The sequence below is a fragment of the Stereum hirsutum genome (assembly GCF_000264905.1).
Source record: "Stereum hirsutum FP-91666 SS1 unplaced genomic scaffold STEHIscaffold_17, whole genome shotgun sequence".
In the NCBI taxonomy this organism is placed as follows: Eukaryota; Fungi; Basidiomycota; class Agaricomycetes; order Russulales; family Stereaceae; genus Stereum; species Stereum hirsutum.
Genome location: NW_006763147.1, coordinates 441,140 through 459,352, shown reverse-complemented (window position 1 = coordinate 459,352; position 18,213 = coordinate 441,140). Strand labels below are relative to the sequence as shown.

The 18,213-nt window shown below is 51.4% G+C and overlaps 6 protein-coding genes across 6 annotated transcripts; 2 read left to right on the top strand and 4 right to left on the bottom strand.

Annotated features, from left to right (window-relative positions):
- Window positions 1-45: 45 nt before the first annotated feature.
- STEHIDRAFT_125027 (uncharacterized protein) lies at window positions 46-3,961 on the bottom strand. The gene is made up of 6 exons (XM_007309229.1): window positions 3,274-3,961; window positions 2,742-3,007; window positions 1,738-1,791; window positions 866-1,643; window positions 674-741; window positions 46-538 (listed from the first exon to the last, which is right to left on the bottom strand). Exon 4 carries the CDS (start codon window positions 1,595-1,597, stop codon window positions 1,286-1,288), a length of 312 nt encoding a protein of 103 aa, XP_007309291.1. The 5' UTR covers window positions 1,598-1,643; window positions 1,738-1,791; window positions 2,742-3,007; window positions 3,274-3,961; the 3' UTR covers window positions 46-538; window positions 674-741; window positions 866-1,285.
- Window positions 3,962-4,072: 111 nt separating this feature from the next.
- STEHIDRAFT_125026 (uncharacterized protein) lies at window positions 4,073-5,658 on the top strand. The gene has a single exon (XM_007309228.1). It carries the CDS (start codon window positions 4,736-4,738, stop codon window positions 4,994-4,996), a length of 261 nt encoding a protein of 86 aa, XP_007309290.1. The 5' UTR covers window positions 4,073-4,735; the 3' UTR covers window positions 4,997-5,658.
- Window positions 5,659-6,575: 917 nt separating this feature from the next.
- On the top strand, window positions 6,576-10,879 carry STEHIDRAFT_149882 (uncharacterized protein). Its single transcript, XM_007309227.1, has 20 exons — window positions 6,576-6,860; window positions 6,928-7,006; window positions 7,075-7,088; window positions 7,141-7,200; window positions 7,282-7,323; window positions 7,496-7,505; window positions 7,606-7,623; window positions 7,703-7,728; window positions 7,838-7,863; window positions 7,982-8,016; window positions 8,093-8,117; window positions 8,196-8,207; window positions 8,277-8,329; window positions 8,397-8,497; window positions 8,556-8,615; window positions 8,689-8,716; window positions 8,861-8,918; window positions 9,168-9,192; window positions 9,765-9,948; window positions 10,013-10,879. Exons 1-20 carry the CDS (start codon window positions 6,778-6,780, stop codon window positions 10,103-10,105), a joined length of 1,032 nt encoding a protein of 343 aa, XP_007309289.1. The 5' UTR covers window positions 6,576-6,777; the 3' UTR covers window positions 10,106-10,879.
- Window positions 10,880-10,944: 65 nt separating this feature from the next.
- STEHIDRAFT_103879 (FAD-binding domain-containing protein) lies at window positions 10,945-14,008 on the bottom strand. Its single transcript, XM_007309226.1, has 17 exons — window positions 13,767-14,008; window positions 13,662-13,689; window positions 13,462-13,591; window positions 13,319-13,405; window positions 13,215-13,262; window positions 13,137-13,154; window positions 12,972-13,043; window positions 12,842-12,905; window positions 12,718-12,758; window positions 12,594-12,647; window positions 12,446-12,533; window positions 12,007-12,383; window positions 11,611-11,940; window positions 11,505-11,538; window positions 11,386-11,437; window positions 11,289-11,323; window positions 10,945-11,234 (listed from the first exon to the last, which is right to left on the bottom strand). Exons 1-17 carry the CDS (start codon window positions 14,002-14,004, stop codon window positions 11,188-11,190), a joined length of 1,743 nt encoding a protein of 580 aa, XP_007309288.1. The 5' UTR covers window positions 14,005-14,008; the 3' UTR covers window positions 10,945-11,187.
- Window positions 14,009-14,841: 833 nt separating this feature from the next.
- STEHIDRAFT_85777 (uncharacterized protein) lies at window positions 14,842-16,449 on the bottom strand. Its single transcript, XM_007309225.1, has 5 exons — window positions 16,105-16,449; window positions 15,880-15,939; window positions 15,631-15,793; window positions 15,156-15,559; window positions 14,842-14,990 (listed from the first exon to the last, which is right to left on the bottom strand). The coding sequence occupies exons 1-5, from the start codon at window positions 16,382-16,384 to the stop codon at window positions 14,920-14,922; spliced, it is 978 nt and encodes a 325-aa protein (XP_007309287.1). The 5' UTR covers window positions 16,385-16,449; the 3' UTR covers window positions 14,842-14,919.
- Window positions 16,450-16,784: 335 nt separating this feature from the next.
- On the bottom strand, window positions 16,785-18,178 carry STEHIDRAFT_171819 (uncharacterized protein; the record flags this gene model as incomplete). The annotated part of the gene is made up of 6 exons (XM_007309224.1): window positions 16,785-16,818; window positions 16,885-17,004; window positions 17,068-17,122; window positions 17,185-17,757; window positions 17,822-17,892; window positions 17,960-18,178. The coding sequence occupies 5 exons, from the start codon at window positions 18,176-18,178 to the stop codon at window positions 16,963-16,965; spliced, it is 960 nt and encodes a 319-aa protein (XP_007309286.1). The 3' UTR covers window positions 16,785-16,818; window positions 16,885-16,962.
- Window positions 18,179-18,213: the final 35 nt, after the last annotated feature.

The window sequence follows — 18,213 nt, the reverse complement described above, 5'->3', positions numbered from 1 at the left end:
CCAACTTCAACTCCTCCTCCTCCAACATCCCCTCTGCCCCCCTCTACATCATCATCAACCCACCTCTCCCGAACCCTAGGCCATCACATCGACACGCCCGCGCTCGCTCCGTTCTTAGGGAGGACTGCGAAACGGAGATGTATAAATGTTGATCATACAACAGAGGGGTTGGAAGTTGATGTTTTGGGATTTGGAGGAAGAAGCGCGAATCCGGGGGGTGGAAGGAATAAGCAAGAACCAGGGGAAAGAGAGGGGATAGAGAAGGGAGAAGGGGATGGTAGAGCAGGGAAATGGAGGATGGTTTTTGGACAGAGGAGTCGGATGAGGGTGGGGTTGGAGGTACCGTTGGAGGGTCCTGCGAATGTTATCGGAGACAGCGACGGTGACGGAGAGGTTGATAGAGAAAGCGACGTCCCGACACATGCGGAACCACCCGAACTGAGAGGAATGGGACTAGGACTAGGAATGGGAGGGACGAGCAGGTTCCATGTGTTGGCGAGGGTGTCCATTGCGGATCGGAGCGTCTGGTTGCCTTTGCGTAAGTCCTTCTCTGTTTACTTTTGCCCTTTTATTCTCTCCTTGTATTTTGGTGGCTGATTGTTGATTGCTTGCCGTTTTCTTGGTTGATTGCTTCTACTTCGTGCTTCGTTCGGTCTAATCATGAAAAATACAGATAAACGACCGCGTTCAAACCCGGAGCATACGCATCGCTGGATGTTGAGTGTGCATTCACCTTCTTATGTATGTTATTTTCTTTTCTTTCTTTCTCCATTTTCGGTTTCACAATCTAGCGCCCCAGTTGTCCGATCTTCAATCCAGCTATCACTGAACTTACTAAGTCCCGGATTTATCATGAATATAACAGAGTATCCCGCTCGCACCGCTCCTTTCCTCAATCAGCCTGCACACCTCAACGTCAACATCAACCTCCTTCGACGCAGACGTATCTCCTTCCGCCACCGTGGCCGTCGAATATCCCGCCCTATCCACCGACGCGATGAACATAGAAAGTCAGCCAAGGAGGCAAGGAAAGACACAAATCCCGGCCCTCCGCCCGCCCGGCCCATTTATCTTCTGTGGGACGGCGAGCGAGGGATTCTTGGCGAGGTTGAGGTTTAGGTGGGTTGGAGATGGGGACGACAGCGACGGCGAAAGCACTGGTGGAGGAGCAGGAGGGGAAGCAGGAGGTGATGACGGCTCAGGTGAGGATGGGGGTAAGGGTGAAGGAGGGGGGAGGTGGTTTGAGGTTGAGCATTGGGTCGACCTCGACCTGTCGAAATCGCCGTCACCGATCTTGGGCGACGAACAGATTGTGGATGTGGAGGTTGATCGGCGAGCTATTTCGAGTTTGAGAGTTGGAAGTGGAGTTGGGATTGCGGGGGCGGGTGCCGGTGTCGGTGCGGAAGTAGAGAAAACAGGGAAGAGTGGGGAGGATATGACGATGATGGGGACCAGTGGGGAGGAGGGAGAAAGGGAGAAGGAGAGGGCGATTGTTAGGAGGTTGTGGGCCGGGGAGCGCGTGAGTGCTGGGGCTGGTAGTGTCGATGGTGCTGGTGAGGGGGGAAGTACCAATGGGGTCAGCGGTATGAGGACGCATAAAGGTGGAGAAGAGAAGGAGAATAGGCGGGAGGAGAACATCCCGGGTGAGTTCACTTTTTTTCTATGAACGATGTTGGTATCAGTGTGACGGTGGCTATTTACTGAACTCTCCTCTTGTCTTCGTCAATGTTGGTGTAGGCTATGTGACGCTTCTGAGGAGCCTAGTGGGCAGATTCCCGATGACGATGAGAGGTGAGCATACATGTCCATTCCTTTCCTTTCCCGTTCTCTTTCCTGCTTCTTTGCTTTCTTCTTCCCTCTCGTCTCCTTTCACTTTGACGGCCTGGTACCTGCAGTGCTCTACGGCGAACAAGATCGTCTACGGGATTATGCATGTGATTGTAATTGCGATCCGACCAGCCAGGAGTCTAGCGCTGGCTTAGTGTGTCTCTCATTGGGCGTGGCACATCCCTATCCTCCCTTGTCAGATGCGACAGTGCGGGCGATATCGACATTTTGCGACCATCTCGTTCTCTATCGTACCAGCCCAGCGCATACCGTCTTATCCAGTCTCTTTTATCTCGCTTTCTTCCGTGGCTTGGTCTGGCTGAAACGTTGCCAAGGCGAGAGACTCCTGACTCCTCCCTTCCTGACTCCTGACTCTCGAAAAACGTGCGTTCGGTCGCTCGATCGGTCGATCGTTTGCTTGGATTTGGGACTTGTTTTTCGAAATCGGAATTGGGTTCTTTGCTGCGCCTTCGATCCCGGCGGAGAGGAGATAATGATTTGTTTCCGTCGATTTGATTTGATTGTCGAGAGAGGAGACGAGGCTCAAGGGCGAGTATCTGCGAGTATACCATCCTGTGAATTGGAGAGTTTGTGGGACTAGCGCACACATTAGCACTGACATTGCGAGGACGAGGGTTTAGGATGCGATTTTACGTGCTTCTCATGATCGGTGGCTCAGAGCTCGATGGCGTGTCAGTATCCCCAGCTCGCGGTGGAGAAAACCGATGGGGAGAGCACGTCCGTCCCGGATACAGACCCTGTGTTTTGTTTCGTTTCTACTCAGAAACATCTCCCTGATAATCACCGTGATTTAGTTCGATTTTTCCGTGAACCCACATGTTCCTTCCTTAATTGTGGGCTGCTGAAACGCGACAGAGACTGACTTCGCTCCACTCCATCGCATCCTCTCACAGATCCAAAACCCAAATTTCGAACAATCGCACCTGCACCCATCCTTTCAGGTATCCACGTACCCTCTTCAGGCGCTGGCATGGGCAGTACCCCCGTCCCCGTTGGCGGACCATCAACTCCAACACCGTCCTCATCAATCCCGACGACCTCGAAGACGCGTGCAGGTGCTAACGGCGGCCAACACAGTGCTATTCGGGTACCATATACGCTGGCCTCGTCACCAACTGTGTTTGCTGGATGGGTTATGGGGAGGCGGAAGGCTGTTGAGGTGCGTTCTGGGGCTATGTTTTCTTCTTTCTTTTTTTCCAGCTTCCATTTTGCTTCCTTCTGTTCCTTCTGTTCCGTTGCTGCCTTTGTTCCATATTTGGGACCTTTCCTTTGTATGGTGCTGCACAGTATCTGTTCCGTTCCTCTATGTCGCGTTTCGTTTCGTCCGTTCCTTGAACCTTCGTGACACATTTAGCCCATCCGCCCTTAAATATATCTTCGAACTGACACCAACACTTCTCTCTTCTTTCTTTATCGTCTTGGCAGTGGGCTCGCGCGAAAGCTCTCCGCGATGCGTACACCAAACACGTCGCGACACTCCTCGCTCAACAAGATCAAGATCATCATCACGCTACTCCTACTCCCACTGAACAACAAAGGCCTCCATCCGAACCGCAGACACAGACACAGACTCACACCACTGATCCTGACCGATCTATGTCACAGTACCCATCGACAGATGTGGAGTATATCCCGCTCAGCACCGCTGATGTCTTTTCGTGGCTTGAAGAGGAGGGGCTATTCATACGAGCATCACCTTCCGTATCGGCAGCATCAGCGTCAGCGGCAATGGCACCTGTACCGGGGACAGCAGCGGACATCAAAGTGAAGCAAGAAGGAAACGGAAATGCGGGTGCGGGTGCAGAGCGTTCGAGTATGGGAGTCGGAACTTGGAGTCGATATTGTACGGCGTGTGGGATGGAGATTGCTGCTCCTGGGATCTGAGCGTCGAGCATTGAGCGCTGAGCACCGCGACGCGTGTCTTACATCCCCCGTACCGTCGTGTCGACTCCCTGTCGAGGGCAGCGAAATTAGACTCAGTCGTCTTCGAGGCAATATGCTACTTCTGCTCTCAGTACAGTCATCGTGGAACCCGATCCGGAGGGCGAGCATCCACCATCGCTCACAGTTCACAGCTCACCGTCCCCGCTCGTACCGCTGATCAGGATTGTGCAACACCTACATCTACCCCTATGTCGACGCCCACAACCCTAACAGACCATAAACAGCCTTTACTATTTTCGCCGCCTCAACATCGAACGCGGATCGACGGTATCACTTGGGGGCACGGTCTCATCCAGACCCGTATACACTGGAACTATCGATGTATACTCTATGCGCAAACACTCGGACGACTAGCTATCCCGAGACAGTTCCTAGGATACCATATATAGTCTCCATTCCCTTGCTCGGAAGTTTCCCTTCGTCTTCGTCTTCGCCCGCCTCATCTCCTATGGCCATCAAAAACAAGGAGAGCGATAACTTCCGTGTCATCAGGACCCTCGAACCCTCGAACTCGGACGTCTAGCCATCAGATGGATAACGGATATGGAGTTCAGTCCCGAGGTTGTCGTTGTTTGTTCCTCTTCGCGCGTATGTTTATCCTGAGGCTGATGCGAGTGCTCTATATGGGACTGGAGAGGGTGATGTGCGGTCTTCGAAGAATGAAACTGGAGACCGTGAGTTTGAATGAAGGGACAGAGACAGGTGTTACGGCTTCATTTCTCGTACCCCTTCATTTCTCTCCATTCTCTTTGATCTTCTTCGTCTCCGGAGGACAGCGACGGCGACGACATCAGGGACAAGGAGAAGGTTCGACGCCTGTCGATAGACTTAGAGCACGCGCTGGTGGAAGATTTGACGAGGACGAAGGCTGAGAATAAGGGAATGGTGGGTTAGGATGGGGATGGAGGAGACGGGGGCGAGTGCATGGGAGTGAAGATGGTGGATGGTGGCGTTACAGTTCCAGTTGGGTGATAGACGTGGTGGTAACGCCGTTCTAGAGCTGGCGCGCGAGGGCAGCGGGGGTACATGTGCAGGTGCAAGTGCAGATGGCTCAGTGGGTTCAGAAGCAATCGGTGCGTCTAATGGGCATGGGCGCGCTGACGAAAGGAGAACGGAGGATGAGGGTGGTAATCAGAACGAGGGCGAGAACTTCTTCGGGGAGGATAACAATAGCGATGGTGAGTGGCGGTGGCGGTGGCGTTGAGGTATCGAAGTCGGACTCGGAGCAAAATCGCGAAGCCTCTCCTTCGTCGAACATCCTCCGAATCCAAGGTTGGTCAAGTTCGTGAGGAGGGTCGTCGGCTGAAGTTGGCGTGTTTCGAGGACCCAGATGGGATTGAGTATGGCCAGAGGATCGTCATCTGTCTGGCCAGTAAGGAAACCCGACGAGCAGAGGACGTAGAAGGAAGGAGGAGAGCTCGAGATAATCAAGGGGAGCAAGTGCTGACGAAATTCAAGGAGGCCAGGTCACCACTGCTAGCGTTGCACACCAAATCTGGCCATGGCGACGAGATCATTCACGAGCGATTTTACCTCGACCTCGAGCTGTGGCAGCTGACCACGTCCGACAAACACTTGAACGAGCCGAAGGGGCAAAAATTCGAGAGGAATGTACAGGAAAGGACATGATGGCGTCGCATCTGGGGGATGTCGTGTCATTCGTGACATAGCGCTAGGGTCTTGTGCTGATCATGAGAGCGCTGAGAATGAGGTCGGTGGAAAATAAGATACGTCCAAGACGTATTCGGAGGCAGATTTTTTCGGCTGGAGAGGGATATCCTCACGAGACATTAGTCCTGCATAGACTTCTGGGGCTAGCGGTCCGTGCCTTCGCCAATAAGCTCGTGAAGCGGCCGGTTTTCGACGCTTTGAAGGCAGGAAGGAAGGAAGTACGAGGAGGGGTTTGGAGATTGCCGTTTCGGTCGGTCGTAATGGGAACTTTTCGGTCTTGAGTATGTAGCTTGAGTGGGCAAATGCGGATGAAGACGTCGACAATCATGGCGGGAGGTGAGCGGCATAGGATACCGGTTGTTGACTCCCGCATATGTTGTTCGTGGAGTCAACACGGTTTCGTCGATTTACCTGCTTCATCAGTCTCAGATCCAGGCAGGTCAGGATGTCACCGAGGTCCATGATGACATGACCGCAGATTCAGATGGTGTGGGTGCCTTGGTTCAGCTCCGGCTAACACTGGGGCAACCATCAGTACCGTAAGACCTGGACGAGTCGACGAGGAACGTCCTCGGAAGGAGGCGGAATGGATGGATGCCGATGGGAAGCGGGACCCAGAACGACTGCGTTGTCGATGATCGCAGTCTTCCAAGTCTTCCAGGAGCCTTTCCTTGGATTTCTGGGCACTGTGCTTGGATTAAGAGTAGTCTGTTCGGCCACGTTCCACTTGGATTTTCCTTCGACTAACATAGCCGATTTTCCATCGGAGGCTGATCTACCTGCAGGAATGGTCGATTTCTTGACGTTTTCTGACGTTTTACGCCTTGCATGGTGCCGACTTGCGAGGCAAAGCGGAGTGGTATGTTGCACGCCAAGCGCTGGGAAAGCTCCGCAATCGTTCGCCATGCGGTCCTTCCATGACTGAAGGCGGTATCGGTTGCTATTTCAATTCAGGGGCCTCGCAAGACAAAACAGAGTTGGGATTGTTCTTAACGAGATCTGGTCATGCGGGGGCAAACATTCCGATATCTCGGCTGCTGTATTCTCATTTGATTTTGTTTCGGTATGTTGTGTTCGTTGCGAGAAACTTTCCCTGGTCACAGCTTCTTCCCGCTTCTCTCATTATAACTCGGTTCTTCTCAAAATCCTTCCCCTCCTTTCGACCTGTGCTCTGACTTCAACCATCGTGCCAGCGTCCAGCATCTTGTGGACCTCGGTGGTTGGCCACGTTCCTTTCCTCATTCCTGTCATCTCGAGACGACGCTACTGAGCGTCTGAAAATTTTCCTGGTCCTTTGTCCAACAAATAGCAGCCATGTCGACCGCGGTTTCTTTGGGTACAACTACCATCGACTCCACCATCGGAGCCCTGGTGGTAGGCTGGGGTGTCTCGATGCTGTATGTTTCTAGTCTCAGTCCAATTCCACGCTTTGCACATCTGAAGCAGTCTTGCTCTGGGTCATAGGCCGTATGGGATGTTGTGCATCCAAGTCTACTACTACTTTCAGCGATATCCCAAGGACACTCTCGCTCTGAAGCTTCTGGTGCGCGATTTTACAATGCATCATCTCACCAACAGTTGTCGCTGACCGTGAGCTACACCTTTGCGCAGGTTGTTACTTTGACGTGAGCTCTGCGTTCGACATTCACCCAAACGTACCTGACGCCCTTAGCATAGCGTGCTGGAAACCGTGCACCAGGCACTTGTGGGACACTGCATCTATTTCTATTCTGTCACGTACGTTTCCCTACCGCCCTGCCCCTTCGACAAATTTCTCTTCGCGGCTGATCTATTTTGTATGGCATTGACGCCTTGTAGGTCCTACGGAAAGCCATTGGTTCTCCTCGGCAAGCCAGAATGGTGAGTTCTCCGACCTTTTTTGCTCCTTCCGAACCAACGTCTCGTAACGCGACATCGGCGTACGCGGGTTTCGTGAAGGATGTTGTCATGGTCCAAACTCAGTGGTCTTTATTTCTGGGGTATTGAGCACATGGGTTTGCATACTGATGAATTCGCATTCGCATATTCATAGGTCTCTGAGCGTGAGTACCAATAAATTTCACTCATACGCGGTTATTGCGGTATTAGTGCGGTATGAAATCTTTAACTGAAAAAACCTTCCTTTCCACGGTAACGAAACAGATCCAAGTCATTATTGGGGTGCGTCCGTTTCCTCTTCTCCATCGTAGAAGGCCGTAGACTTACTTGATATGGTCACGGTTTCTGTGGCGCTTTTTAGGCGCTCGTGGGTGCTATTGTCAAACTGTAAGTCCCACACCCTCGGCCGCTTGACCCGTTCATTATGTTCGAGAATGTCTCGTGGTCTACGTCCACTTAGAATTCATTCACTTACGCCTCTTTCATGTTAACGTAGGTGCTTCGGTCTGCGGGTCTGGAAATGTGAGTTCTTCGAGTCGGCGTTTCGGGAGAGACGCGAGCGACCACTCGCTGGTAAAGTTCTTCCCTCAGCCGTTCTGATGCTGATTGACTTTCTATCTTTGGGGTCCATGGTTGTCAGTCAGCAAGGGAAATTGGTTTGTGACCGGTGTCATTGTAAGTCTTTATTTCCCATCGTTTAGATTCTATGTGCGTTGCCATGCAGGATTCATGTTGATATTTCTCTTCATAGATGCTATTGGCGCTCTCACAGCTCGGTACGTGGAAGGCACATTGTGCATCGTTTCCCATCCATCCGTGTTCTCATACGCTCGTCTCTTTGTTATCCGGCATAGGGTTCGCCACCGGTACGTCTGTTTTGCCCATGATGAAAGCTTCCTTTTCTAAATGGATGTCGCACGGTCATTGGTGAACAGCGTACACCTACAAGTCGTTCACAACAAACCTGATCATGATCAGTGCTCTCAAAGTACGTCTCAGTCACATTTGTGCATACATACTACAAGAAGAATTGACTTCGAACGTGACATCTGTAGACCATCGCTACAACGTCTTTGGCCCTTGGCGTTGGCACGGACGTCTTCACAGCGGCCGCACTGTCGTATTTCCTTCATAAAATGCGGACTGGTTACGCTAAGTGAGTCTGCGGTTCTCCGCTTTAATTGTTCCGCAGCCTCTGAGAGTATGTCCTACAGGTCGGATGGGCTCATCAACCGTCTGATCCTTTACTCCGTCAATAATGGATTCTTCACAAGGTATGCTTTCTGCGTTTACAGTCAAAATATAGCAAAATATATTGACTGCTTTCCCTTCGCTCGTTGCCTACAGCATATGCAGTTTGACCGTGCTCATCCTGGTGAGCCCCTCGGTCCCAATACTCTATGTGCACGTTCTATCTACTGCGCGCCATCATCGTCCTCGGTGCCTTTCCCGTCTGCTTATTGACTCCATAGGATTTTTGGTACGGGAGCTAAACTGATGATGAATTATTCTTGCGCAGTACAACATCATGCCGGGGAACTTCATCTTCATGGCCTTCTACTTCATCTTGTGCAAGTGTGAGTCCTTTCTCTTCTAGTCCGGTATCCTTGGTTCAGCAACATGCTCATCAACGCGCCACCACCCGCTCGTCATACTCCGCCCACGACATACGCACAACCATCCATTTGCTCATGATCTGCAAACCGCAATCCCAACGACATACCATATGCTCGGTTCAAATACCTCGCGATGGGATACGCGCCCCGCTACGACGTTTACTTCGCCCCTTGCTTTATCTGCGCGGACCTTGATATGCGACGCCACAGTGTACGCCAACTCGTGTCTAGCAACGTGAGTCGTCTCTCCATCGCTGTCCTTTGCATGCACGGTTCTTTGTCGCCTGGAAACGTCATATTGTCTCTGAAGCTTTGCGGGGTGGGGCACTGGTCTCCGCCTCGGGTCCGACCTGGTTTTGATCCTTCCATGGTCCACTCAGGACACTTCGTGGGTCACTCCGTCGGTGGGTAGCACCCATATGTGCTTCTATCGGCTCCCTATCCTCTTGGGCCAGTTTCTATGCCGACATCCCCGTCCAGACCCACCCGCACATCCCTGCATGTTGTCTTCTTGTTCAGGGTATCCCGTTGGTTATACGGGACGTTTCGCTGTATTTTGAGAAACCGGAAGTTCCTTTGACAGACTCATCCGCCCCACCGCCCAACAGGGTCTAATCTAGGGTCAATCAGGCAGCTCGACTTTCCCGTCGGGGGGAGTTGTGCGAGAACCCGCAGATTGTTGCACTTCAGTACAACGTGCACCCGGCAGATACCGGTGGCCTCGCGGAGGGTGTAGCCCACTATACTCCCCGCCACAAGTTCCCGACAACATAGAGCCTTCATGCTGACTTCCGTTGACTTTCTCAGGCTCAACACGCGTCGCTTCGTGCGTGGCAAGGGAACAGACAGGGAAGAAGTCACTGGCCCTTCGTTCGTCATGGTTCACCATACGATTACGAGCCATACAAGTGGTGGACCAATCACCCCTGGATCCGGACGGTCAAGAGGAGAGGTCTATCAGATGAAGCCGACGGCGAAGGGAGCTATCTCTGTAAGTTTTTTCTTTGGCTTTTCTTTGCGTAGGTTAGTCGCTCATGGGAATTGACTTTGTGTAGGGACCATTGACTATGGATGTACGTGTAAACCGAGAACAAACCGGTGCCGCCGATCCAGTTCCTCGATACGACGAATATGCTACTGGATGGTAGTTCCCCACCAGCGAGATTCTCCGTTTGCCGAAAAATCGCCGTCTATCCTTTCATCCTTCCTATTCGTGCATCCTATCATAGCCAGTATTCAGCATATCATCGCAATTCGGATTCATCACCTACCCTCCGCCAAACTCTCACCGTCGTTCCTCGTTACGCGCCGATGAGTTTCGCGGTCTTCACTGTGCATTGTACCAATCTCCAAATCCTGAAGTTCCCCGGACTCGTCTGTACGATTACTGATCCTCACGTTCGCACCTACTTATTACCTTCGCTCTTTACTTATCCTATTGTCCTTCGATCGATCTCACTCTTCATCTCGGATCCCTACTTCTGAGCAATCCCCCTTCATTTCGTGCAGCATACTTCGTCTTTTCCTCTCGGTTTGGGTCTCGTTTCTTGGCTCTTTTCTTTCGTCTTTCCGTTGAAATCCGTGAATCTGTATCCGTCCGTCTGCTGTGCTAGATCGTCCTGTCCTACACCCTACATCTCAACCCCGAATCGCCCATCCACATCCACACCCTCACGCACCTCCATCCTACCCTCTACTCTCGAGCTAGATCTCTATTCCTAATCCCCAGATGGTAACACCAGCACTATCCTGCCTTGAACCCGTACGGTCATGGCTCTTCAAGTCCACTGGCAGGCCCACCTTGCGTAAATACTTACAGTATTTGTGTATACGGACTGTTGTCTTGCTATCTTCGTAATTCGGTTCGCGGTCTGTTCGGGTCATACTCCCTTCACTATAGCTTACGTCTGTCTTGAGTCCACTTGTTCTTGAGTCCACTTGTTCTTGCTAATGCTCCAAGGTTGTGCTAGACAAAATTGCGATGCGGGTGGCGGGCGCAGTGGCGTACAAAAAAAAAACAGAGAACAAAATATAGTAAGTCATAAAGCGTGCACGTAATCACTATCGTTGAGAACAGTCCAATCCTCCAAAGCATAGGAGACTGCGGTCGGTATAAATATGCATGAGGTCCAGGAAGAAACGTCCGTCGAAACACTGAGAACAGCATTTCTGGTCATGAAACTAAGCAAATCCACAGCAAGCGTTTCCGGCGTAAGCGTCCAGGCTCTCTTCACCGCAGATAGCAGGAAAAGCGTGTTGACTCCGGGTTCCAGCCGACTATCGATAAGTTAAGCCTTTCAATTCGCTGAGGAGGCAAACAGTTCTACTTACCACATTGCCAACAATCAAGGAGATGGTCGGGGTCACTGAATGGTGTATAATAGTACGTTAATCTCCAGAAGGTGACGAATGGATCGAGTAGACGCACTATTTACCCTTGACTCTCATAAGCTCGGGGTAGTTCTTACCCCAGAAGCTCACTATGTATAGCGGAAGTAAGTTTAGCAAATGGTGCAATGGTGAGTAATAAGTGATCCGGACACGAACCTTCATGGTTAGGCTCATAGACATCTGCTTCGTTCTGCATCGAATGGAATCATGAGCATCGAAAGATCTATCGAGAATCATCACAAAAGGAAGAAAAAAAACATACCGAGTACGCAGCATCAGGCGTGATGGCCCTCAGATGGCCAATCGCCTTCTTCGCAGTCTCATACTTATCCTTCATTTCCGCTTTCGTAGCGTTCCATCCCCAACTTTCCACCAAGGTGATATGGTAGACAGAGTCGCGCCACGCTTCCGTGACACTCGTGGTTCCTGGGGCGCTTTGGAAAGTAGAAGGAGGGCTGACGAGGAATCGGAGGCCAGGGGCGAGTGCGTGTGCAGCACCCAGGGCAGATTTGAGGGTCCAACGATTCCAGTAGGACGAGAAGCTGGAGCGTGGTATAAGCCGAGATGTAAGAGCGAGGTTCATGCCGATATCCTATATATACCAATGGCACAATCAATGCTCGATGTCCCATAACGATCCTCAAAACGGATGACCTACAGCCGAGTCCGTACTCGCAAACGCGTCGAAGAACGTCCCCCAGCTCGGGAACTCCAGCACCTGAACTTGCGTCTCGTTCCGTCCCGCCTTTCGCTCACTCTCCACCAACTTCTGTCCGAAATTGGTCAATGGAGCCATCGACTTCGCCGCCTCCTCTTTCGAGAGCTTCGGGTTTATGTAGATGGCGGATTGACCGTTGACGAAACCGCCCCAGCCTTCGTCTGCCCATTTGATGGCGTTGTCAACGAGGATGGACCAGAGGTTGCGGGTGCGCTTGATGTAAGTATTCTCCCAGAGCACAACGAAGACCTGGAGAGTCACGGGTGGCGAGGCGAGGACTGTGGCTTCGAGGACGACACCGAATGTTCCTCCACCACCTATAGGGTGATTAACAGACCAGTCAGTGTTGGTATCGACACGAAAAAGAGGAAAAACCCACCTCCACGGAGAGCCCAGAAAAGGTCCTTGTTCTGGCAAGCATTGGCGATGCGATATTTGCCGTCTGGGGTCACAGTTTTGAATTCGAGCTAAGAACGATATCCATGTTAGTATCTAGTTGGACAATGTGCGAGATCGTATGCACTAACAGCTCGGTCCACTCCCAACCCAAGTGTGTTAGTGAGGGCACCATGTCCGCCACCCTGTGCAATAACAAAAACGAAATCTCCATCAGATTCTGCCGATGGAGTAATGAAATGATCGCAAGCGTACTTGGAGCCAGCCACCAACAGCGCCCACACCCTTGTCGCTGCCTGGAGTAATACAGGTGTGCTGTGGTCAGAGTCTGAAACCTTTGATCCATGGTGTTTGGATCGTGAACAGATGGCTAACTCACCGCCTACAAGTGTGATATTGTTCTCCTCAGCCCAGGGGTATGCTTCTCCCCATTGAACTCCGGCCTTGAATAGACACATCAGTTCCGAGAACGTCCATGAATTGAAGGTAAATAAAAGGGGGGGACATACACCGAGCGTTGCACCAGACTTACTCTCAGTCGCCGGACAGCCTTCCGGGACGAACTTGGGATCATACGACATCTATCAACGCCCCGGGTGGAAACATAATGAGATGTCGTGGTACATGAAAAGGCTATCGCCCGGTCGAATTGCTACAAGGTTTGAAGTACTTACGGTCTTCAAATTGTGGGTCTAGAAAGTAAAAATGCATGAATAAATAACTGAGGACCGAACATGCTCCGAACTGCTTACCCAAAGAGCCAGTGAGTTCGGAGCGCTGCTTCGGCCCTTGTAGTCATGCTATGAACAACAAATTTCAGTGGGACATTCTATTTAGCATAAAAATGCACACGTACACCAGTATTCTTGACGAGGACATGCACACCCGTCTTCCTCGAGAAGTCGAACGCAGCGGCAACATCATTTGGGTCTTCAACCTCAATCTGCCCCCCAAACGTCAGTTTACGATGGAAGTGGTGTGCATTAGAAGTTGACTAACGTAGTGGCTCGGTACTGCTCCCAATTGACAGTGGTGTGGAGGTGTCGTGGGCGACACATCTAAAGGATTTGTAGAGTTCAGAAGGCACTCCGCACCAGTTGCCTGGCATGTCTCCCAGTTGGTGTTGACGCTGTCGTCGCGAATAGGGGCGCGTCAGTCCTCCGTCCTCACCAGGAGAAAAGGAGAAGTGCTTGACTCACTATGCGCCAAAGTGTTGTGACCGGAATACTAGACATGAAGTAAGCCGTACCGTGAAGCGATCAGAAGGGTAATTCTCCTTCAGCAAATCAGCTAGGAAGGCTTACCATCATCTCCATAGCCTTTCTGGACGGCCTGACACTCCTCCGAATCTGCGTTCTCGTAGCAAGGCTTCGAAAAAGGAACGGCCGGGTACAACCTTCCACCCACTTGAGCCTTCAAAGCATCCCAGTCTGCAGTAGTCGCCGGAAGTTCTAGAGGTTGTTGTTCGCCATACACATGGCTCACGACAGATGCTAAAAACACGGACGAGATCACGAAGGACCCCAGCAGAGTGTTCAGCATGACTCGAAAAAAGCAAAGTAGTTGGTGGGTGGTCAAGAATAAGATGGTCCTGGGGAACCGGGAGTCTTTTTATGCCGTTTGACGCTGATTGAACGCCCGGTAACAGCAAAGAGCGGTGATGAACAAATGAACGGAAAAAAGATGAGATGCACAGCGCGATGTTGAGATCGCTCTGGTGGTCTATCGAGGCAACTGAGAGACCAGTAAATAATGCTGTACATGCTTGATAACGACGGCGGTGGAGGTCGCCTCGCGGATGAACATGCATTTCCGTAACAAAGATGTCGTGGCGCCAAAACGAACGAAAAGTCGGCGAAAAGAGGAAGGTAAAAAGCTCCGACAGGGGCGGCATCACCGGCATCGGTGAAACCGCTGTGCCGGCTAGTCTCCCAAAGGCAGAGTACACGGGATTTCAACCGGGCAAGCGAGGATCATCTGTCTGACGTGCCGGCCCAAGGCGAACGACTTCGACCAAACTTCGACTGCTACCACAGATAATATCAAGATAATATCTTTATTCACATTTGTTAGCGTATAGTTATGTCGATTGTTGAACAACTTCATTGCCCGGAGAAAGATTTCTGATACCCTCATTCCTCTCACCTGTTAGATTGAAGCACGTTAGAAAGCTGGTGTGGCACCTTAAGGGGCTTTGTTGGTTGAGCGCCCGGGGCGCTTCAAGTTCATTCACAAACTAGGCGCACTTCTATGAAATGCGTCTTTGTGAGTCTCCTCTAGGTGCACCGCCTAGCACCCAAGTACGAGTGGTGATTACGCAGGCCATTCACCTAGTATAAGATGGGTTCAGCACATTTTGAAGCAGTCGGTGTGGCGAGGCAGATCCCTTAATCGCGCTGCATTCCAAGTTGTTCTGATCGTACATGCTCCCTTGCGACCCAATACATTCACTTGTTTTCATGCTGCAAACGCCTTCGCTAAGGCTACTCCGGCCTCAGCGACCATCTTCGCTCCGATCTTGAGCGCCCTAATTATAGGAGATTCGAATCAGTATCTTCAGAAGGAGTCACAGCCAGTATACCGCACTCACCCTGAGAGTTACACAGGTCAACATCCCATAGATATCGTGATAACAAATACAGCCTATTAGTGAAACATTCCGACTTCGGAGTCACAACTCGAAAGGCACATACCATCCATAGCCATAATCGGATGCGGTGCACCCTCGTACACTCTCACCTCGACATCTACCCCGGCTTCCTTCAGCTTCTCTCCGTACTTCTCCCCCTCCTCCTTCAAAATATCACACTCGCACACCGCGATCCAGGCCTTTGGAGTTTTCGCCAGCAGCTCCTTAGGCGCGAAAATGGGCGACGCGTCCCATTTCGTCCAGTCGGCCTCGTTCGGGAGGTAGTTGTTTCGGAACCACATCATACGCCCAGGCGAGAGCCATGGGGTCAAGGCGTTGGATGCCCAAAGGTCAGAGGTGGATGCGGTGTTATCCGTGACAGGGACTATGAGCAGTTGGAGGACGAGAGGCGCGGGAGGCGTGAGAGTAGCCGCTTTCAGAGCAAGAATTGAGGCGAGGTTTCCGCCACTACGTTTGATGATCCGTGTTCAGCATCACGAGGAGATATATGTAACTTCGGGGGAGGACGTGACGCTCACCTCGAAGAGCCGCCAACAGCGATCTTGAAGGGGTTGATCTTGAGGAGACTCGGCCCTTGGTTCCGAACCCACTCAAGCGACTCGACGGCATCTTCTACTGCAGCAGGATACGCGTTCTCCGGTGCGAGACGATAGTCTACTGATACTACGACACAGTTCGCATCTGATCATACATTGCGCCCATGCGTCGATGCAGGTATATCACATCGTCAGAGATCTGTCAAGGTAAGAAGTACGCTGCACACTCACTAACAGCCATATGCGTAGAAAACGAGTTCTCAGAGTTGATGTTGCCCAACGTCCATCCACCTAAGATCATCATACATCGAGCTGTCAGCATCCCACAACTTTGCTCTCCAGACCACATCCGTCAACCATTCGACATTCTTCCCTTCCACCATCCGATACCTCTACGCCACAATGCTCTCGACTCTCCAGTACGGCGCCACCCAGACGAACAGGACATGGACTCACCTCCGTGGAAGAAAATGAAGACACTCCAACCCCCCTCCGGTTTCTCTCCCTTCGGCCAAAACACCCTAACCGGACACTTACTCAACTCGAAATCCTGAATTTTCGCGACCTCGAGCGAGGGTGACCCTCCGGGCACCGCAGGTCCATTACGAATAGCTGGGTCCCATGGAAGAAGGTGCGTGGGTTTCACGTCGAGGAGATTGGCGTTGTGGAATGCGACATATTCGGCGTCGAGCCGTGCGATCATAGATGGGTGGATGGGGTTGATTGGTTGGGACATCGTGAGTCAATGTTGGGTTCGCTGAGAATGGTCGAGCGTGTTTCCAGTTAGGAGCAGCGGGAGAAGGTGAGGGGGTATTGGTACAAGTTAAGCCTGAGTACATCGGATGAGTGTGCAACTTGGGGAAGTAATTGAGGAGAGACCACAGCTCAGATAGTAGAACGGGCCGGAGCCCGCGGGGCTCCGTATGCACCGCGGGATAAAGAGGGCCACAATTTCAATTGTGCTCGTCAGGACTTCTTGGCTCTACAACGACCACGCTTCCGAGCTCGATGATGAGCGTGCAGGAAGTTCATGGCCATGAGCCATGAGCACACGAGCGCATGGGATCGCTAAGCGTTTATTGTCTTTATTGACCACAGAATGAGGAGTTGTACCTGGAATGCATGGAATAGTCGATATAGATAGCTAAAAAATATAGTGGAAAATACAGCCTGCCAACGATACCATCAGATTCCGTCTTTGAAAAGATAATAACCATACCACGAGGGACAACTCACCGGCACTATTGAAGGCGAAGCACAGTGGAGGATACACAAAGATAGTAGCGGAGCTTTATATATAACATCGACATGCTCTTATTTTGACTCGGATGAGGTTGCCTTAGAGCCATTACGGTACTGTTTCAATCCATTCAGCATGGTTACTTCGAGAGTCAAAGATTGAAATATAACTGGACGCACCCCTCTAAGACGTAACTTGTTCTGCTTGTCCATGCGAATGAAGTTATTCACACCTCTATACGACATTTGTTAGTAGGACCGACGGAAGAGCGCTGCGGAGCAAAAAAGAGAACGCACTCTGTCAGAGAATTCGGGGTCATGTCAACCTCATACTCTCCCCGCATCGCCGACCTATAATGCAGCTTTGGCTTTGTGGCCATCCGCATCATCTCGTACATCGGAATCACGAGTGACAAGGAGACAACTCCATCATCCCCGTCACCTTTCTCGTTTGTCACATAATAAGTGATGATGGGATTATTCTCTCGAGATAAATTCTCGTCCATATCCTTTCTGTCCTTCTTGAAAGTCTCCTCCTTCCTCTTCGCCGTGAGCTTGGTCAACTCGGGTGCGTCGTTGAGTGCGACCTTCTCGATAGTGGAATACGCCAAGCAGACTTGAGCGTCCTCGTCTCCTTCCCCCGCTATCATTCGTCGGAAGTGTTCCTGCATATCCGCCACCTGTGTAGTGCAGACGACTTTAACGACGTTGGTCTTCCAGTTGTTGGGTTTTTCGACGAGCTCAAGGAGAAGAATGCCGGTATGAGCGAGGAAGTGTTGGACGTCGGGCACGGCAAGAGAGCGTTCGGCGAGTTTGAGGCTGAGCTCCTTCCTGGGACCCTTGCCGCATTCCTCTTTATGGTTTGCCTTCCTGTGAGCATACGAAGTGGGAATGAGACACATCCATAGGCTCAAGAGATGGGCAAAGAACGTACCAGTCGACCTTCTGACACGCAGGCGAACAATAACGGGCCTTCAAAAAGAGGCAACTCTGTAAGTTTTTCGCCTTTAAGGCCAAAAAAAAGAAAGAAAGAAAGAAAGGTAGAACAGACCAATTTGCACCTTCCGCAGACCTTGATCTCGACGCGTTTGACAGCCTTAGCGCACTGCTCGTTTGAGCACGTCACGAACATATTGTCCAGATTTTCCTTCCGCTCTTCCTTCGTAGGTAAACCAGCCTCGGTACGCTCTTGCACGACAGGATCAACGGTCCTAAACATAAATATCTCGTGGCCTTCTGGTGTGCGAGCAGGCTCATCGACCTCTACCCTTGCTTGGTTGTCAGCGCTCATCTCTCGTGCTTCACGAAGGGATTTTGTCGATATAT

Bases quoted from the DNA above. Each gene is read 5' to 3' on its own strand.
- STEHIDRAFT_103879 (XM_007309226.1), bottom strand. From the start codon at position 14,004: ATGCTGAACACTCTGCTGGGGTCCTTCGTGATCTCGTCCGTGTTTTTA. The intron at 11,539-11,610 runs GTATGTTTTTTT...CATTCGATGCAG, and splicing joins CGCCTGATGCTGCGTACTCG to AACGAAGCAGATGTCTATGA. The intron at 11,438-11,504 runs GTTCGTGTCCGG...CGCTATACATAG, and splicing joins CTATGAGCCTAACCATGAAG to TGAGCTTCTGGGGTAAGAAC.
- STEHIDRAFT_85777 (XM_007309225.1), bottom strand. From the start codon at position 16,384: ATGTCCCAACCAATCAACCCCATCCACCCATCTATGATCGCACGGCTC. The intron at 15,940-16,104 runs GTGAGTCCATGT...TGATGATCTTAG, and splicing joins CTTCATTTTCTTCCACGGAG to GTGGATGGACGTTGGGCAAC. The intron at 14,991-15,155 runs GTATGTGCCTTT...CTCCTATAATTA, and splicing joins TCCGATTATGGCTATGGATG to GGGCGCTCAAGATCGGAGCG.
- STEHIDRAFT_149882 (XM_007309227.1), top strand. From the start codon at position 6,778: ATGTCGACCGCGGTTTCTTTGGGTACAACTACCATCGACTCCACCATC. The intron at 8,330-8,396 runs GTACGTCTCAGT...TGACATCTGTAG, and splicing joins TCATGATCAGTGCTCTCAAA to ACCATCGCTACAACGTCTTT. The intron at 8,919-9,167 runs GTGAGTCCTTTC...GCGACGCCACAG, and splicing joins CTACTTCATCTTGTGCAAGT to TGTACGCCAACTCGTGTCTA.
- STEHIDRAFT_125027 (XM_007309229.1), bottom strand. From the start codon at position 1,597: ATGCGTCCTCATACCGCTGACCCCATTGGTACTTCCCCCCTCACCAGC.
- STEHIDRAFT_125026 (XM_007309228.1), top strand. From the start codon at position 4,736: ATGGTGGCGTTACAGTTCCAGTTGGGTGATAGACGTGGTGGTAACGCC.